Source organism: Pseudophryne corroboree, chromosome 9 (assembly GCF_028390025.1).
Source record: "Pseudophryne corroboree isolate aPseCor3 chromosome 9, aPseCor3.hap2, whole genome shotgun sequence".
NCBI lineage: Eukaryota > Metazoa > Chordata > Amphibia > Anura > Myobatrachidae > Pseudophryne > Pseudophryne corroboree.
In genome coordinates this window covers 38101202-38120703 of record NC_086452.1, presented here as the reverse complement: position 1 = coordinate 38120703, position 19502 = coordinate 38101202, and the positions used below count along the sequence as shown (strand labels likewise).

Below are 19502 nucleotides of genomic sequence, written 5' to 3'. Positions count from 1 at the left end.
ATGAGGGCTTCATAATCCAGTAGATGATACATTTGGCATTGCGGCAGATCCATTTGGCACAGCGTTTATACTGAGACGGGATCCACAAACATAACAGTAATAGTTCAGTTTTATTTTATACGATAGTAATGGTGGTATAATTTATAGAAGCAGTGGTATTTTTATGGCTTAATTATAGCAGATTAGCTGAGGTAAACAATTATGTTCTTCCCATAAAAATGCCTGTCTGGTTTCCATTTCCCATTTGCAAAGTCTAATATGCTCGATGTAACATTATCATAATTCCATATTGTTCTGAGCGGTGGTCGATGACAAGACGGCTGCCGCAGCGAACAGGCCGCTCGGAGCTGACAAATGAGTCTCCTTCAACCGGCAGATGCAAAACTGCAGGATCCTGTTGCAGCGACAGAATATTTAACTCCTCCGATTCCTCTTGGACCGAGGTGGGAGGCATTTTAGAGCAGCTTGAGACACGAGGCACAATGCACAGGCAGGGATATGTACCTTGTTGCTTTCTGAGGCGTCCAATCGCAGTGACCTCCTGGCTCTGAAATCAGAAGTGAAGCATTATGATTTAGGACGGACAAGGGGCAGTGTTTACAGCAGACATAGGCAGCCTGTGGTGGAACTACAAATCCCAGCATACCCAGCCAGCCGCTGTTCTCTCACACTCTATCAGGCATTTAATTTTGCTTCCTATACACACATACAAGACTTAGCTATGCCATAGCTTTTTACTAGCGAATTTTGTGGATCCGAACAAAACCAAAGTCCGGTCGGGATCTCCCGAGGAGATCTGATCTTCCCACGGTTTGGAATTCAGGTTTGAAAAAATCCATGATTATTTTAAATGATTTTTAACCGAGCCAAAAACTGAACCCAAACCAAAACACAGAGGTATGACACTGCTCTATACAGCGTATAAAGTCACCGCAGGCACACATGATCAGCAGACACTTGTGCAGACTTGCGGCAGGAAAAATAAGAATTTACTTACCGATAATTCTATTTCTCGTAGTCCGTAGTGGATGCTGGGGACTCCGTCAGGACCATGGGGTTTAGCGGCTCCGCAGGAGACAGGGCACAATAATAAAAGCTTTAGGATCAGGTGGTGTGCACTGGCTCCTCCCCCTATGACCCTCCTCCAAGCCTCAGTTAGGATACTGTGCCCGGACGAGCGTGCATAATAAGGAAGGATATTGAATCCCGGGTAAGACTCATACCAGCCACACCAATCACACCGTACAACCTGTGATCTGAACCCAGTTAACAGTATGATAACAACGAAGGAGCCTCTGAAAAGATGGCTCACAACAAGAATAACCCGATTTTTGTAACAATAACTATGTACAAGTATTGCAGACAATCCGCACTTGGGATGGGCGCCCAGCATCCACTACGGACTACGAGAAATAGAATTATCGGTAAGTAAATTCTTATTTTCTCTAACGTCCTTTGTGGATGCTGGGGACTCCGTCAGGACCATGGGGATTATACCAAAGCTCCCAAACGGGCGGGAGAGTGCGGATGACTCTGCAGCACCGAATGAGAGAACTCCAGGTCCTCCTCAGTCAGGGTGTGCCCCTGACCAAGTAGCAGCTCGGCAAAGTTGTAAAGCCGAGACCCCTCGGGCAGCCGCCCAAGATGAGCCCACTTCCTTGTGGAATGGGCTTTTACTGATTTTGGCTGTGGCAAGCCTGCCACAGAATGTGCAAGCTGAATTGTACTACAAATCCAGCGAGCAATCGTCTGCTTAGAAGCAGGAACACCCATCTTGTTGGGTGCATACAGGCTAAACAGCGAGTCAGATTTTCTGACTCCAGTCGTCCTGGAAACATATATTTTCAGGGCCCTGACAACGTCAAGTAACTTGGAGTCCTCCAAGTCCCTAGTAGCCGCAGGTACCACAATAGGTTGGTTCATGTTAAAAACAGAAAACACCTTAAGGAGAAATTGAGGACGAGTCCTCAATTCTGCCCTGTCAGAATGAAAAATTAAGTAAGGGCTTTTATATGATAAAGCCGCCCATTCTGACACACGCCTGGCTGAAGCCAGGGCTAATAGAATCTTCACCTTCCATGTGAAATATTTTAATTCCACAGTGGTGAGTGGATCAAACCAATGTGACTTTAGGAAACTCAAAACAACATTGAGATCCCAAGGTGCCACTGGAGGCACAAAAGGAGGCTGTATATGCAGTACCCCTTTTACAAACGTCTGAACTTCAGGCACTGAAGCCAGTTCTTTCTGGAAGAAATTCGACAGGGTCGAAATTTGAACCTTAATGGACCCTAATTTTAGGCCCATAGACAGTCCTGTTTTCAGGAAATGTAGGAAACGACCCAGTTGGAATTCCTCTGTAGGGACCTTCTTGGCCTCACACCACGCAACATATTTTCGCCAAATGCGGTGAAAATGTTTTGCGGTTACATCCTTCCTGGCTTCGACCAGGGTAGGGATGACTTCATCTGGAATGCCCTTTCAGGATCCGGCGTTCAACTGCCACGCCGTCAAACGCAGCCGCGGTAAGTCTTGGAACAGACAAGGCCCCTGCTGGAGCAGGTCCTTTCTTAAAGGTAGAGGCCACGGTTCTTCCGTGAGCATCTCTTGAAGTTCCGGGTACCAAGTCCTTCTTGACCCATCCGGAACCACGAGTATCGTTCTTACTCATCTCCTTCTTATGATTCTCAGTACTTTTGGTATGAGATGCATAGGAGGGAACACATACCCTGACTGGTACACCCACAGTGTTACCAGAGCGTCCACCGCTATTGCCTGAGGGTCCCTTGACCTGGCGCAATATTTGTCTAGTTTTTTGTTCAGGCGGGACGCCATCATGTCCACCTTTGGTTTTTCCCAACGGTTTACAATCATGTGGAAGACTTCCCGCTGAAGTCCCCACTCTCCCGGGAGGAGGTTATGCCTGCTGAGGAAGTCTGCTTCCCAGTTTTCCACTCCCGGAATTAACACTGCTGAGAGTGTTATCACATGATTTTTCGCCCAGCGAAGAATCCTTGCAGTTTCTGCCATTTCCCTCCTGCTTCATGTGCCGCCCTGTCTGTTTACGTGGGCGACTGCCGTGATGTTGTCCCACTGGATCAATACCGGCTGACCTTGAAGCAGAGGTCTTGCTAAGCTTAGAGCCTTGTAAATTGCCCTTAGCTCCAGTATATTTATGTGGAGAGAAGTCTCCAGACTTGATCACACTCCCTGGAAATTTTTTTTCCTTGTGTGACTGCTCCCCAGCCACTCAGGCTGGCATCCGTGGTCACAAGGACCCAGTCCTGAATGTCGAATCTGCGGCCCTTTCATAGATGAGCACTCTGCAGCCACCGCAGAAGAAAACACCCTTGTCCTTGGAGACAGGGTTATCCGCTGATGCATCTGAAGATGCGATCCGGACCATTTTCCCAGCAGATTCCACTGAAAGGTTCTTGCGTGAAATCTACCGAATGGGATCGCTTTGTAAGAAACCACCATTTTTCACAGGACCCTTGTGCAATGATGCACTGATACTTTTCCTGGTTTTAGGAGGTTCCTGACTAGCTCGGATAACTCCCTGGCCTTATTCTCCGGGAGAAAACATCCTTTTCTGGACTGTGTCCAGAATCATTCCTAGGAACATTAGACGTGTCGTCGGAAAAAGCTGCGATTTTGGAATATTTAGAATCCACTCGTGCTGTCGTAGAACTACTTGAGATAGTGCTACTCCGACCGCCAACTGTTCTCTGGACCTTGCCCTTATCAGGAAAGCGTCCATATTTCTTTTAGGAAGAATCATCATTTCGGCCATTACCATGGTAAAGACCCGGGGTGCCGTGGACAATCCAAACGGCAGCTTCTGAACTGATAGTGACAGTTCTGTACCACGAACCTGAGATACCCTTGGTGAGAAGGGCAAAATTTGGACATGTAGGTAAGCGTCCCTGATATCCAGTGACACCATATCGTCCTGGTTCGCTATCACTGCTATGAGTGACTCCATCTTGATTTGAACCCTTGTATGTAATTGTTCAAATCTTTTAGATCTCACCGAGCCGTTTGGCTTCAGTACCACAATATAGTGTGGAATAATACCCCTTCCCTTGTTGTAGGAGGGGTACTTTGATTATCACCTGCTGGGAATACAGCCTGTGAATTTTTTCCCAATACTGCCTCCCTGTCGGAGGGAGACGTTGGTAAAGCAGACTTCAGGAACTTGTGAGGGGATGACGTCTCGAATTTCCAATGTACACCTGGGATACTACGTGTAGGATCCAGGAGTCCACTTGCGAGTGAGCCCACTGCGTGCTGAAACTCTTGAGATGACCCCCCACCGCACCTGAGTCCGCTTGTATGGCCCCAGCGTCATGCTGCGGACTTGGCAGAAGCTGTGGAGGACTTCTGTTCCTGGGAATGGGCTGCCTGCTGCAGTCTTCTTCCCTTTCCTCTAACCCTGGGCAGATATGACTGGCCTTTTGCCCGCCTGCCTTTATGGGTACGAAAGGACTGAGACTGAAAAGACTGTGTCCTTTTCTGCTGAGATGTGACTTGGGGTAACAAAAGTGGATTTTCCAGCTGTTGCCATGGCCACCAGGTCCGATGGACCGCCCCTTTATACGGCAATACTTCCATGTGCCGTCTGGAATCTGCATCACCTGACCACTGTCGTGTCTATAAACATCGTCTGGCAGATATGGACATCACATCTACTCTTGATGCCAGAATGCAAATATCCCTCTGCGCATCTCGCATATATAGAAATGCATCCTTAAAATGCTCTATAGTCAATAAAATATTGTTCCTGTCAAGGGTATCAATATTTTCAGTCAGGAAATCCGACCAAGCCCCCCCAGCGCTGCACATCCAGGCTGAGGCGATTGCTGGTCGTAGTATAACACCAGTATGTGTGTATATACTTTTTAGGATATTTTTCAGCTTCCTATCAGCTGGCTCTTTGAGGGCGGCCGTATCTGGAGACGGTAACGCCACTTGTTTTTATAAGCGTGTGAGCGCCTTATCCACCCTAAGGTGTGTTTCCCAACTCGCCCTCACTTCTGGCGGGAAAAGGTATACCTCCAATAATTTTCTATCGGAGGAAACCCACGTATCATCACACACTTTAATTTATCCGATTCAGGAAAAACTACAAGTAGATTATTCCCACCCTACATAATACCCTTATTTGTGGTACTTGTAGTATCAGAAATATGTAACACCTCCTTCATTGCCCTTAACATGTAACGTGTGGCCCTAAAGGAAAATACGTTTGTGTCGACCAACTGAGGTAAATGGGCGTTTTTACAAGCCCCTGACGGTGTCTGAGACGCCTGGACAGGTACTAATTTGTTTGCCGGCCGTCTCATGTCGTCAACCGACCTTGCATCGTGTTGACATTATCACGTAATTCCTAAATAAGCCATCCATTCCGGTGTCGACTCCCTAGAGAGTGACATCACCAATACAGGCAATTTGCTCCGCCTCCTCACCAACATCGTCCTGCTACATGTCGACACACACGTACCGACACACAGCACACACACAGGGAATGCTCTGATAGAGGACAGGACCCCACTAGCCCTTTGGGGAGACAGAGGGAGAGTTTGCCAGCACACACCAAAAACGCTATAATTATACAGGGACAACCCCTTATACAAGTGTTTTCCCTTATAGCATTTTCACATATGTAATCATATCGCCAAATAAGTGCCCCCCCTCTCTGTTTTAACCCTGTTTCTGTAGCAGTGCAGGGGAGAGCCTGGGAGCCTTCCTCACAGCAGAGCTGAGCAGGAAAATGGCGCCGTGTGCTGAGGAGAATAGGCCCCGCCCCCTAAAACGGCGGGCTCTTCTCCCGGAGTTTGTGAGTTCTGGCAGGGGTTAAATACATCCATATAGCCTCAAGGGCTATATGTGATGTATTTTAGCCATAAAAAAGGTATAATACATTGCTGCCCAGGGCGCCCCCCCCAGCGCCCTGCACCCTCAGTGACCGCTGGTATGAAGTGTGCTGACAACAATGGCGCACAGCTGCAGTGCTGTGCGCTACCTTATGAAGACTGAAAGTCTTCTGCCGCCTGTTTCTGGACCTCTGGACCTCTTCAACTTCGGCATCTGCAAGGGGGGTCGGCGGCACGGCTCCGGGACGAACCCCAGGGTGAGACCTGTGTTCCGACTCCCTCTGGAGCTAATGGTGTCCAGTAGCCTAAGAAGCAAATCCATCCTGCACGCAGGTGAGTTTACTTCTCTCCCCTAAGTCCCTCGTAGCAGTGAGCCTGTTGCCAGCAGGACTCACTGAAAATAAAAAACCTAACTTAAACTTTTATTCTAAGCAGCTCAGGAGAGCCACCTAGATTGCACCCTTCTCGGCCGGCCACAAAAATCTAACTGAGGCTTGGAGGAGGGTCATAGGGGGAGGAGCCAGTGCACACCACCTGATCCTAAAGCTTTTATTATTGTGCCCTGTCTCCTGCGGAGCCGCTAAACCCCATGGTCCTGACGGAGTCCCCAGCATCCACTTAGGACGTTAGAGAAAAGATGTTGCAACACCAAGGGGCTGATTGTGCGTCAGACGCATCTACGCCACCTTCTACGGCCACTTCAACCTACCTACTAGTCTACACAAATGTCAGAACCCGCCCGTGTACGCTAAACATCCACGCGTCTGCATGTGGAAGGCCGTCCTGTACAATTGTCTTTCTATCTGCAGCTGTCACCATTAGTATCTGGTACATGCACCCACTCCATGGTAGGGACAAGAGATCCACCGGAAACCGGGTCCCATCTAAAAATCGGCTTACTGCCCACTACATGGAATAGTTCAGCGCAGTCACATGGTCACCGCCCAGGAAAGCACATTTCACAGAGAGAGAGAGGTCCGATTCATCCGTCGGCACTTGCGATCTCTGCCTATGTGCATATGCCTGATTCAGCGAATGCGCAGATTTCTTTCTGAAATCCGCAAAGCCACTTGCGTCCGCCTCACAAACAGGCCCATAGTATGCACCCAGAATTGCAATACATCGGCTGCCGCAGGCTATAGTACCTTTATTGTGCATCTGTTTTCAGAAACGCCCCAATACCTTTAGCATTTAATTCTGATCGATCTCTGACGTGTCAGAAATATGAGCTCCGGGGGACCTAAGACGGACCCACACGGAGGATTATAATAATTACTATCATCCATATAGTTAACGGACAATTACAGAGAAGAGATGATGGCTCTGATATATGCTGTATAGTGTGGAGCTCAGAACGAACCATCATATAGATTCATTGTATGAAAAATAGAGTTCTGTGTTATAAATTAGGGTCGTATCTGCAACAGAATACAGATTTCTCTGATTTAACAGAGAACACAACCATTAGCAGCAGCAGGTGTATTCAGCATGCGGCCCTCCTGCAGCTGTGGAACTACACATCCCAGCATGCTAGGATGTGTAGTTCCACAGCAGCTGGGTGGCTGCATGTTAAATACCCCCGATTGACAGTATTTGGCCAACTATAAATATTCAGTATTCTGGATAATGAGGCTTTGGTGAATCTCTATGATCGATGCAATGTGTATCTTCATGGGATAATTACTTTTCCAAAGCTGCAGGGAGTGGGCGCAGCATCTAGAACCTAGGGGAAAATGTACCAAGCAGTGATAAAAGTGGAGAAAAGTGAGCCCACGGAGAAGTTGCCCATGGCAACAAATCAGCACTGACGTAACATTTATAATTTGCATACTATAAAAGTATACAGAGCAGCTGATTGGTTGCCATGGGCAACTTCTCCACTGGCTCACTTCTCCACTTTTACCACTGCTTAGTACATCTCCCCCTGGTGTTAATACCAACCTACTGTTTCTGCACCATCTTATACCCCTTTCAGACTAGCAAAAATTTCTTGGGTTACTGCATGTGACCGCACATAAACCCGAGATTTTGTTTAGTCTGAAAGGACCCTAAAGCAATATACCAGGTCGAGCGTCCTGTCATTTCATCCCAGGCTGTGACCTGGGTTGAAGCCAGAATCGACCCTGGATGCGGTGCAGTGAGAACGGTAAGCCAGGTCAAGGCGACTCGGCAATTGTCCTCTGCATAGGAGACGGCAGCACTTGGAGATGATCGTCTCCAAGTGACGTCTCCTGTAACTTCGGCAGTGACATCACCAACCCAGCAATATGCCGCAGGGGTCTCAAGCCAGGTCGCACCCGGGAAGCATCCATGTCTATAAGGGGTATTAGTCACTCTCCCACCAGTGCACAGTTACTGTCCCTTCTCGGACATGGACCCACTAAGTGTCAGCCTGAAGCTACCCTGGTTCGGGACGTCAGCAAGTATCGGGCGTGCAGAATTTGTGCTGACAATCAGCGGCCTTGCATGTAGGAGAGACGGAACGTTCAGCTTGCACACATCTCCTGGAGGTAAAGTTATTTCTTGGAGATGGGAACAGATGGCTCAGCCGACATACTGAAAGTTACTGACCCTTAAGAAACTATGCTCTACCATACACAGAGAGAGACATGCCAGGCACTCTCCTGCTCTTGCCAAAATCTGTTCCTGAACTGGATGCCCAGCTGTTAATAGCGAAGCTAGAAAAGGAGAGCGGAATATTTATAATGCCTTCAATCTCACAGCTGTCACCTAAAGAGCAGACATTAGCATTTTATTACACGGGGACTAAATACCTATAGCAAGAATGATCCGGGGCGCTGCAAGCGATCGTATGTTCCTGCACATACACACTGAAAGTCATTTTCCATTGTGCATATTATATATCTATAAAGCAGCAGAACGACTGGCACTCTTCTTACTTATTGTGAATATGTGCCCGGGTACCTTACAGTGTGTTCCCACACACTCACAGGGCTTGCACAGCACGATGACTAGGCAGGGTTGCCTACAGTCCTACATCAACGTTTCAGCTTTTTTTTGAAACTTTCATCAGGATGATGATCACCCCAATGAAAGTTCAAAATAAAACTGAAACATTGATGTAGGACCGTGAGAGCCGCACAGCTATGGAATATATATATATATATATATATATATGTTGGGTGGTGTATAGAGATGTACAAATACATGCTGATGATTATGCATAAACATGGCTCCTGTGTTGCCAATGCATATTCAGACACATCGAGATCTGTATGGCTCTTTTGGCAAGATTAAAATGTCCGTCCGTCCCCATCCCACCGGCAGTTTTTTAATTGTTTCTGCCAACAGGTGCGATATCATAATTTCAGCTCGCTATTCCCAGGGGTGGCGAACTCAAATGCGTGAAAAGTGACCTGTTTGGGCACCCAAAAGGGACTTTTCGCATTGCGCCCATTAGTTTAGTCAGGTTTAGCAGCTTAATTGCTATGGGCTTGATATGCGCGATCAATTGAATATCGCACCACGATCTCACGTCTCTTTAGAAGGGAGATTGGGCGCGATAACACATACATTCGAATCTCACTCTTTGTATGAGCAGCAATCCGTGCACAAGCTTTTTTTTAATCATCAATGTATTTATTACAGTTTTGTTCCAAAAAGCATGGAAGGGAAGGGATACAGGAAAGCGGGAAGGGGAATCAGATCCATAATCAACTGTGTCAATAACAAATCATACATACACGCCAAGTGAACATTTTAAAAACGTAACTGAATAGTAAAAATGAATAGTAATTACACCAGTCAGGAGAGCAAAATAGAGCAACATGAATGATATAATAATCATCATCATCATCATCATCAGTCATTATAAAGGTCCAAGGAGCAATGTTGAGCCTTCCCAATCAGTATCGTATTTGTGCCATTTAAACCATTTAACTAACGGAAGTCTTCAGAGACGTGACGTCATATCGCTCAGTGACGTCACGCTTCCGCCAGTTTTGTGCAGCAGCGGGCACTTTAGATGGAGAATGCCCATTCTCACGCCTAAACCTAAACATCCTGTTTAGTCCGCGAGAACCAGCCTTCCCCCACATGACAGCGCGCAGAATTGAACAGCACCAGGAGCTAATTGAGGGTGCTATTCAATCCGCGCTGCATTGAATCGGGCCCAATGTTTGATTAACCCATGAGAAGACTTTTACTGTTTCAAATAAGAAAACGGGGACAACAAACTCTACATCTGAAGGTTTGATGGAGCACTTACAGATCTAGGGGGACATTTATAAAGACCAGCACACACACACACACACACACACACACACACACATATATATATTAACCCCAGAAGTAACCCAATGTTTCAAATATATTGCCCAAATATGTAGTACTTAAAAGTACAGCGCTAATATAACCGAATAGGTACTAGTACAGGTGTGATTCGGGTCTCACAAGTATTTAACGTTTCTCTCTACCCTGCATGAGAATCACTGGGTGGAATTCAATTGTTTGAAAAGTCGGTTGGGTGTCTGTTTTCTCCTGTCTATTAGATAGGAAGAAACAGACGCCCAACTGACTTTTCAAACAATTGAATACCACCCAATGGGGTCATTCCGAGTTAATCGTAGCTGTGCTAAATTTAGCACAGCTACGATCATCTTCCCTGACATGCTGGGGGACGCCCAGCACATGGCTAGTCCGCCCCGCATGTCAGGCCGACCCCCATTACCCACCCGCACAAGTAGAAAAGCATCGCACAGCGGCGATGCTTTTGTACTTTTAGAGTAACTCCTGTCCAGCGCAGCTCGTGCTGCTGCCAGGGTCGCAGCAGCTGCATGTGACGTCACGCAGCCGCTGTGGCCCGTCCCCCCGCACGGTCCGGCCACGCCTGCGTTGGCCGGACCATGCCTCTAAAACGGTGGCCAAACGACGCCGTGCCGCCCCCTCCCGCCTCTGCCTGTCAATCAGTCAGAGGCGATCGCTAGTCAACGGCGGCCTTCGACCGTCTGGCATGAGCCGGCGCATGCGCAGTTCTGACCCGATCGCACCGCTGTGAACAACTGCAGCGTGCGATCAGGTCGGAATGACCCCCATTGTTTCATCTTGTTTTACTAATACAGAAGTGCATATTGATTCGTTATGGCAATTAAGACACCGGGCCTACTTCGGAGGTGGACACAGAAGCATTGTGGTGCCAACTAAAGGTTGACAAGAGAAGTTACACAAACGTTGCTCTGGATGTTAAACATTCACATCAATGGCCAATTCATTTCAATGGTATACATTCATAACGTCGATATCACAATGTTAACAGTTATGATGACGACATACAGTATAACATGTAGACATTAGCATCAGGACTAGCGTCCGCATGATTAGGGAAACCTTACAAACGCATTGTCGACATGGTCACGGTCAACGTATCCCTAACTCATTTCAATAGGATAGTGTGCTACATGTAGCTTAAGACCACTGAAATAAATTGGCCATTGACATAAAGTGGCACTCCACAGCATTGATTTTTTTTTTCTTACATCAATAAAGATTCAATTAGTCTATACTGATGTGTGATCAAAGCAGTGAGTCACTGGGGCTCCATCAGTTTCAGCCAATCACATTGCAGCGAACATGGGAAACCCCCCTGTGATTGGCTGAGCGTCTAACGACAGTCCCGGTCACGCACATTCACAACTGTGCGGTTTAATTACAGATTTTTAGTATAATGGACCAGGGTGATAGAGACAGGTAGGGATCATTTTTTCTTTTGCCCAGAAGTTTATTATGTACATGTTGCAACATTGATATAAGGGCATTAACTGGGAAATGCTGGAGCAGTCTGAGAGCTCTAACGCACACGATTCCTGCCCTGCTCGCCATTTACAGGTCTGAGCATTGCTGTTGTATGTTACAGGAAAGTCTCTGTATCTGGCAGTATACAAAATAGACGTATCCTACTACTGCATACACACTTGCCGCGAAAATGAGTGACGTCGCTCATTTTCACCCTTCCTTAATGACGTTGCTCACTTTCTCAGCAAGTGGGTATGCTGCCGCCGCCGAGCGATGCGCGGTCCCACCGGTCGTTAACGACCCTCGATGTCGGCCGTACAGGCAGCTCAATTTGGACTGTCGTCCAAGAGCTGCATGCATGGCCCGACCGCTGCACGACATCACTGAGCGATACGGTCATCATATCGCTCAGTGTGTACTCCCTGCCGCTGCCTGGCAAGGGAGGGGAAACACTAGGCGACGTCGCTCATACAGCATATCGCCTAGTGTGTACCTGGGTGTGGTATGGAAGGTAGATAGTAACTAGGTCGACCGAGACACTGTTGGTCGACAGTAACTAGGTCAACAGGGTCTCTAGGTCGACAGGTCAAAAGGTCGACATGAGTTTTTAATGTTTTTTTGGTGTAGTTTTCTTCGTAGAGTGACCGGGAACCCCAATTAGTGCACCGTGTCCCCTTGCATGGCTCACTTCACTCGGTTACTATTCCGAATCGTAGTCCACGTGGATCGTAAGGTATGAAAAATGCTGCCATGATGACCGGAGGGCCCCTCTCTGCAGGTCTCCGGTTAATACTCACCAGCCTTCTGACTTCTGGCTCTGTTAGGGGGTGGCGGCAGTGCTGTGGGAGTGAGCAGCAGCCAGGCAAGGGCGGTGTTCAGTACCCTTCAGGAGCTAATGGTGTCCTGTCAGCGGAAGCAGAGCCATTAAACTAACTGAGAAGTTGGTTCCTACTTCCCCCCCTAGGTCCCACGAAGCAGGGAACTGTTGCCAGCAGCTACCCTGTAAAATACAAAACATAACAAAGTCTTTTCCAGCAGAACTCTGTAGAGCCCTACTGGTGTGCATCCAGTCTCCCGGGCACATTTTCTAAACTGGGGTCTGGAAGAGGGGCATAGAGGGAGGAGCCAGTTCACACTGCTGAAAAGTCTTAAAGTGCCAAAGGCTCCTGCGGAACCGTCAATACCCCAGGGTACTAAAATGGACCCCAGCATCCTCTAGGACGTAAGAGAAAAAAAGAAAAATAATCATGAAAAACTCATGTCGACCTATTGATCTGTCGACCTAGAACATGTTGACCTAGAAACCCTGTCGACCTAGTTACTGTCGACCAATAGTGGTCGACCTAGATACTGTCGACCTAGAGATCGGATCCAGTGTACCACCCTCTGCCATAGGAGACAGGCAGCGCATTAGAGAATAGTAAATAACATCACATATATTTCAGTAATAAGCAAGTACCGGCCTGTCTCCGTATTAAAACAGTGCAGGCTGATAGAGAACAGTGTCTACTGGAGTATCAAAAAAAATAATAAGAATTTACTCACCGGTAATTCTATTTCTCGTAGTCCGTAGTGGATGCTGGGAACTCCGTAAGGACCATGGGGAATAGCGGGCTCCGAAGGAGGCTGGGCACTCTAGAAAGATTTAGGACTACCTGGTGTGCACTGGCTCCTCCCACTATGACCCTCCTCCAAGCCTCAGTTAGGACACCGTGCCCGGACGAGCAGACATAATAAGGAAGGATTTAGAATCCCGGGTAAGACTCTTACCAGCCACACCAATCACACCGTACAACTCGTGATACTATATCCAGTTTGACAGTATGAAAACAACTGAGCCTCTCAACAGATGGCTCAACAATAACCCTTTAGTTAACAATAACTATTTACAAGTATTGCAGACAATCCGCACTTGGGATGGGCGCCCAGCATCCACTACGGACTACGAGAAATAGAATTACCGGTGAGTAAATTCTTATTTTCTCTAACGTCCTAGTGGATGCTGGGAACTCCGTAAGGACCATGGGGATTATACCAAAGCTCCCAAACGGGCGGGAGAGTGCGGATGACTCTGTAGCACCGAATAAGAGAACTCCAGGTCCTCCTCAGCCAGGGTATCAAATTTGTAGAATTTTGCAAATGTGTTTGCCCCTGACCAAGTAGCTGCTCGGCAAAGTTGTAAAGCCGAGACCCCTCGGGCAGCCACCCAAGATGAGCCCACCTTCCTTGTGGAATGGGCATTTACCGATTTTGGCTGTGGCATGCCTGCCACAGAATGTGCAAGCTGAATTGTACTACAAATCCAGCGAGCAATAGACTGCTTAGAAGCAGGAGCACCCAGCTTGTTGGGTGCATACAGGATAAACAGCGAGTCAGATTTTCTGACTCCAGCCGTCCTGGAAACATATATTTTCAGGGCCCTGACAACGTCCAGCAACTTGGAGTCCTCCAAATCCTTAGTAGCCGCAGGCACCACAATAGGCTGGTTCAGGTGAAACGCTGACACCACCTTAGGGAGAAACTGGGGACGAGTCCTCAATTCTGCCCTATCCATATGGAAAATCAGATAAGGGCTTTTACATGATAAAGCCGCCAATTCTGACACTCGCCTGGCTGAAGCCAGGGCCAATAACATGACCACTTTCCACGTGAGATATATCAGATCCACGGTTTTTAGTGGCTCAAACCAATGTGATTTTAAGAAACTCAACATCACGTTGAGATCCCAATGTGCCACAGGAGGCACAAATGGGGGCTGAATATGCAGCACTCCTTTCACAAATGTCTGAACTTCAGGTACTGAAGCTAGTTCTTTTTGAAAGAAAATCGACAGAGCCGAGATCTGTACTTTAATGGAGCCTAGTTTTAGGCCCATATTCACTCCTGCTTGCAGGAAATGCAGAAATCGACCTAGTTGAAATTCCTCTGTTGCGGCCTTTTTGTCCTCACACCATGCAACATATTTCCGCCATATGCGGTGATAATGCTTTGCCGTAACATCTTTCCTGGCCTTAATAAGCGTAGGAATGACTTCTTTCGGAATACCCTTTTCCTTTAGGATCCGGTGTTCAACCGCCATGCCGTCAAACGCAGCCGCGGTAAGTCTTGGAACAGACAGGGCCCCTGTTGTAGCAGGTCCTGTCTGAGCGGTAGAGGCCACGGGTCCTCTGAGAGCATCTCTTGAAGTTCCGGGTACCACGCTCGTCTTGGCCAATCCGGAACCACGAGAATGGTGTTTACTCCTCACTTTCTTATTATTCTCAATACCTTGGGTATGAGAGGCAGAGGAGGGAACACATAAACCGACTGGTACACCCACGGTGTCACTAGAGCGTCCACAGCTATCGCCTGAGGGTCCCTTGACCTGGCGCAATATCTTTTTAACTTTTTGTTGAGGCGGGACGCCATCATGTCCACCTGTGGTTTTTCCCAACGGTTTACCAGCATCTGGAAGACTTCTGGATGAAGTCCCCACTCTCCCGGGTGGAGGTCGTGTCTGCTGAGGAAGTCTGCTTCCCAGTTGTCCACTCCCGGAATGAACACTGCTGACAGTGCTAGTACATGATTCTCCGCCCATCGGAGAATTTTTGTGGCTTCCGCCATCCTGCTTCTTGTGCCGCCCTGTCAATTTACATGGGCGACTGCCGTGATGTTGTCTGACTGGATCAGCACCGGCTGGTGTAGGAGCAGGGATTTTGCTTGACTTAGGGCATTGTAGATGGCCCTTAGTTCCAGAATATTTATGTGAAGGGAAGTCTCCTGACTCGACCATAGTCCTTGGAAGTTTCTTCCCTGTGTGACTGCCCCCCAGCCTCGAAGGCTGGCATCCGTGGTCACCAGGACCCAGTCCTGTATGCCGAACCTGCGGCCCTCTAGAAGATGGGCACTCTGCAGCCACCACAGTAGCGACACCCTGGTTCTCGGAGACAGGGTTATCAAGCGATGCATCTGAAGATGCGATCCGGACCACTGGTTCAACAGGTCCCACTGAAAGATTCTGGCATGGAACCTGCCGAAGGGAATTGCTTCGTAAGAAGCCACCATCTTTCCCAGGACCCGCGTGCAGTGATGCACTGATACCTGTTTTGGTTTCAGGAGGTCTCTGACTAGAGATGACAACTCCCTGGCTTTCTCCTCCGGGAGAAACACTTTTTTCTGGACTGTATCCAGAATCATACCCAGGAACAGTAGCCGTGTTGTCGGAACCAGCTGTGATTTTGGGATATTCAGAATCCAGCCGTGCTGGTGCAGCACATCCTGGGATAGTGCTACTCCCACCAACAACTGTTCCTTGGACCTCGCTTTTATTAGGAGATCGTCCAAGTACGGGATAATTAAAACTCCCTTTCTTCGAAGGAGTATCATCATTTCCGCCATAACCTTGGTAAATACCCTCGGTGCCGTGGACAGTCCAAACGGCAGCGTCTGAAATTGGTAATGGCAATCCTGTACCACAAATCTGAGGTACTCCTGGTGAGGATGGTAAATGGGGACATGCAAGTAAGCATCCTTGATGTCCAGGGATACCATGTAATCCCCCTCGTCCAGGCTTGCAATAACCGCCCTGAGCGATTCCATCTTGAACTTGAATTTCTTTATGTATGTGTTCAAGGATTTCAAATTTAGAATGGGTCTCACCGAACCGTCCGGTTTCGGTACCACAATAGTGTGGAATAATAACCCCTGCCTTGTTGAAGTAGGGGTACCTTGATTATCACCTGCTGAGAATACAGCTTGTGAATTGCCGTTAGCACCGCCTCCCTGTCTGAGGGAGCAATTGGCAAGGCACATTTTAGGAACCGGTGGGGTGGGGACGCCTCGAATTCCAGCTTGTACCCCTGAGATACTATTTGCAGGATCCAGGGATCCACCTGTGAGCGAACCCACTGATCGCTGAAATTTTTAAGGCGACCCCCCACCGTACCTGGCTCCGCCTGTGGAGCCCCACCATCATGCGGCGGACTTGGAAGAAGAAGCGGGGGAGGACTTTTGCTCCTGGGAACCTGCTGTTTGTTGCAGCCTTTTTCCCCTACCTCTGCCTCTGGACAGAAAAGACCCGCCTTTTCCACGCCTGTTTTTCTGGGTCCGAAAGGACTGAACCTGATAAAACGGCACCTTCTTAGGCTGTGAGGGGACATGGGGTAAAAATGCTGACTTCCCAGACGTTGCTGTGGAAACTAGGTCCGAGAGACCATCCCCAAATAATTCCTCACCCTTATATGGCAACACTTCCATGTGCTTTTTAGAGTCTGCATCTCCTGTCCACTGGCGAGTCCATAAGCCTCTCCTAGCAGAAATGGACAATGCACTTACTTTAGATGCCAGTCGGCAGATTTCCCTCTGTGCATCTCTCATATATAAGACTGAGTCTTTTATATGGTCTATGGTTAGCAGAATAGTGTCTCTGTCTAATGTGTCAATATTTTCTGACAGTTTATCTGACCAAGCAGCGGCAGCACTGCACATCCAAGCTGACGCAATAGCTGGCCTAAGTATAATGCCTGTGTGTGTATATACAGACTTCAGGATCGCCTCCTGCTTTCTATCAGCAGGTTCCTTGAGGACGGCCGTATCCGGAGACGGTAGTGCCACCTTTTTAGACAAACGTGTGAGCGCTTTATCCACTCTAGGGGGTGTTTCCCAACGTGACCTATCCTCTGGCGGGAAAGGGAACGCCATTAGTACCTTCTTAGGAATTACCAATTTTTTATCAGGGAAAGCCCACGCTTCTTCACACACTTCATTTAATTCATCTGATGGGGGAAAAACTACGGGTAGTTTTTTCTCTCCAAACATAATACCCTTTTTAGTGGTACCAGCAGTTATATCAGAAATGTTTAACACCTCTTTCATTGCCTCAATCATACAGTGAATGGCCTTAGTGGGCATCAGGTTTGACTCATCGTCGTCGACACTGGTGCCAGTATCAGTGTCGACATCTGGGTCTGCTTGAGGTAGCGGGCGTTTTAGAGCCCCTGACGACCCATGCGACGCCTGGGCAGGCACGAGCTGAGAAGTCGGCTGTCCCACATTTGGCATGTCGTCGATTTTCTTATATAAGGAGTCTATACGTGCACTCATTACTTTCCATAAGCCCATCCACTCAGGTGTCTGCCCCACAGGGGGTGACATCCCTTCTAAAGGCATCTGCTCCGCCTCCACATCATTATCCTCATCAAACATGTCGACACAGCCGTACCGACACACCGCACACACACAAGGAATGCTCCGAATGAGGACAGGACCCACAAAAGCCCTTTGGGGGGACAGAGTGAGAGTATGCCAGCACACACCAGAGCGCTATATAATGCAGGGACTAACTGAGTTATGTCCCCTATAGCTGCTTTTTATATTATATATGTATTGCGCCCAAATTTAGTGCCCCCCCTCTCTGTTTTTTACCCTGTTCTGAAGTGTAGACTGCAGGGGAGAGCCAGGGAGCTTCCTTCCAGCGGATCTGTGAAGGAGAAATGGCGCCAGTGTGTCTGAGGGAGATAGCTCCGCCCCTTTTCCGCGGCCTATTCTCCCGCTTTTTTCTGGATTCTGGCAGGGGAATTTACCACATATATAGCCTCTAGGGCTATATATTGTGGTATTTTTGCCAGCCAAGGTGTTTTTATTGCAGCTCAGGGCGCCCCCCCCCCAAGCGCCCTGCACCCTCAGTGACCGGAGTGTGAAGTGTGCATGAGGAGCAATGGCGCACAGCTGCAGTGCTGTGCGCTACCTTGGTGAAGACTGATGTCTTCTGCCGCCGTTTTTCCGGACCTCTTCTTGCTTCTGGCTCTGTAAGGGGGACGGCGGCGCAGCTCCGGGACCGAACACCAAGGACTGGGCCTGCGGTCGATCCCTCTGGAGCTAATGGTGTCCAGTAGCCTAAGAAGCCCAATCCGGCTGCAAGCAGGCGAGTTCGCTTCTTCTCCCCTTCGTCCCTCGCTGCAGTGAGCCTGTTGCCAGCAGGTCTCACTGAAAATAAAAAACCTAAAACTATACTTTCTTTCTAAGGGCTCAGGAGAGCCCCTAGTGTGCATCCAACCTCGGCCGGGCACGAAATCTAACTAAGGCTTGGAGGAGGGTCATAGTGGGAGGAGCCAGTGCACACCAGGTAGTCCTAAATCTTTCTAGAGTGCCCAGCCTCCTTCGGAGCCCGCTATTCCCCATGGTCCTTACGGAGTTCCCAGCATCCACTAGGACGTTAGAGAAATAAGATTTTACTCACCGGTAAATCTATTTCTCGTAGTCCGTAGTGGATGCTGGGAACTCCGTAAGGACCATGGGGAATAGACGGCTCCGCAGGAGACTGGGCACATCTAAAGAAAGATTTAGGACTATCTGGTGTGCACTGGCTCCTCCCCCTATGACCCTCCTCCAAGCCTCAGTTAGGACACTGTGCCCGGAAGAGCTGACACAATAAGGAAGGATTTTGAATCCCGGGTAAGACTCATACCAGCCACACCAATCACACCATATAACTCGTGATAGGAACCCCGGTTAACAGTATGATAACAAATGGAGCCTCTGAACAGATGGCTCGCCATAACAACCCGATTTTTGTAACAATAACTTTGTACAAGTATTGCAGACAATCCGCACTAGGGATGGGCGCCCAGCATCCACTACGGACTACGAGAAATAGATTTACCGGTGAGTAAAATCTTATTTTCTCTGACGTCCTAGTGGATGCTGGGAACTCCGTAAGGACCATGGGGATTATACCAAAGCTCCCAAACGGGCGGGAGAGTGCGGATGACTCTGCAGCACCGAATGAGAGAACTCAAGGTCCTCCACAGCCAGGGTATCAATTTTGTAGAATTTTGCAAACGTGTTTGCCCCTGACCAAGTAGCAGCTCGGCCAAGTTGTAAAGCCGAGACCCCTCG

At 48.4% G+C, this 19502-nt stretch overlaps 1 protein-coding gene across 3 annotated transcripts in view; it reads right to left on the bottom strand.

The window, feature by feature from the left end:
- Positions 1 to 19502, bottom strand: part of ITGB3BP (integrin subunit beta 3 binding protein) — a 71285-nt gene that overhangs the window by 31888 nt on the left and 19895 nt on the right. For all 3 annotated transcript variants that reach the window (XM_063939196.1, XM_063939197.1, XM_063939195.1), the window contains exon 2: positions 505 to 547. In XM_063939196.1, the coding sequence (XP_063795266.1) occupies positions 505 to 547 (43 nt within the window). The remainder of the gene's footprint in view (positions 1 to 504; positions 548 to 19502) is intronic.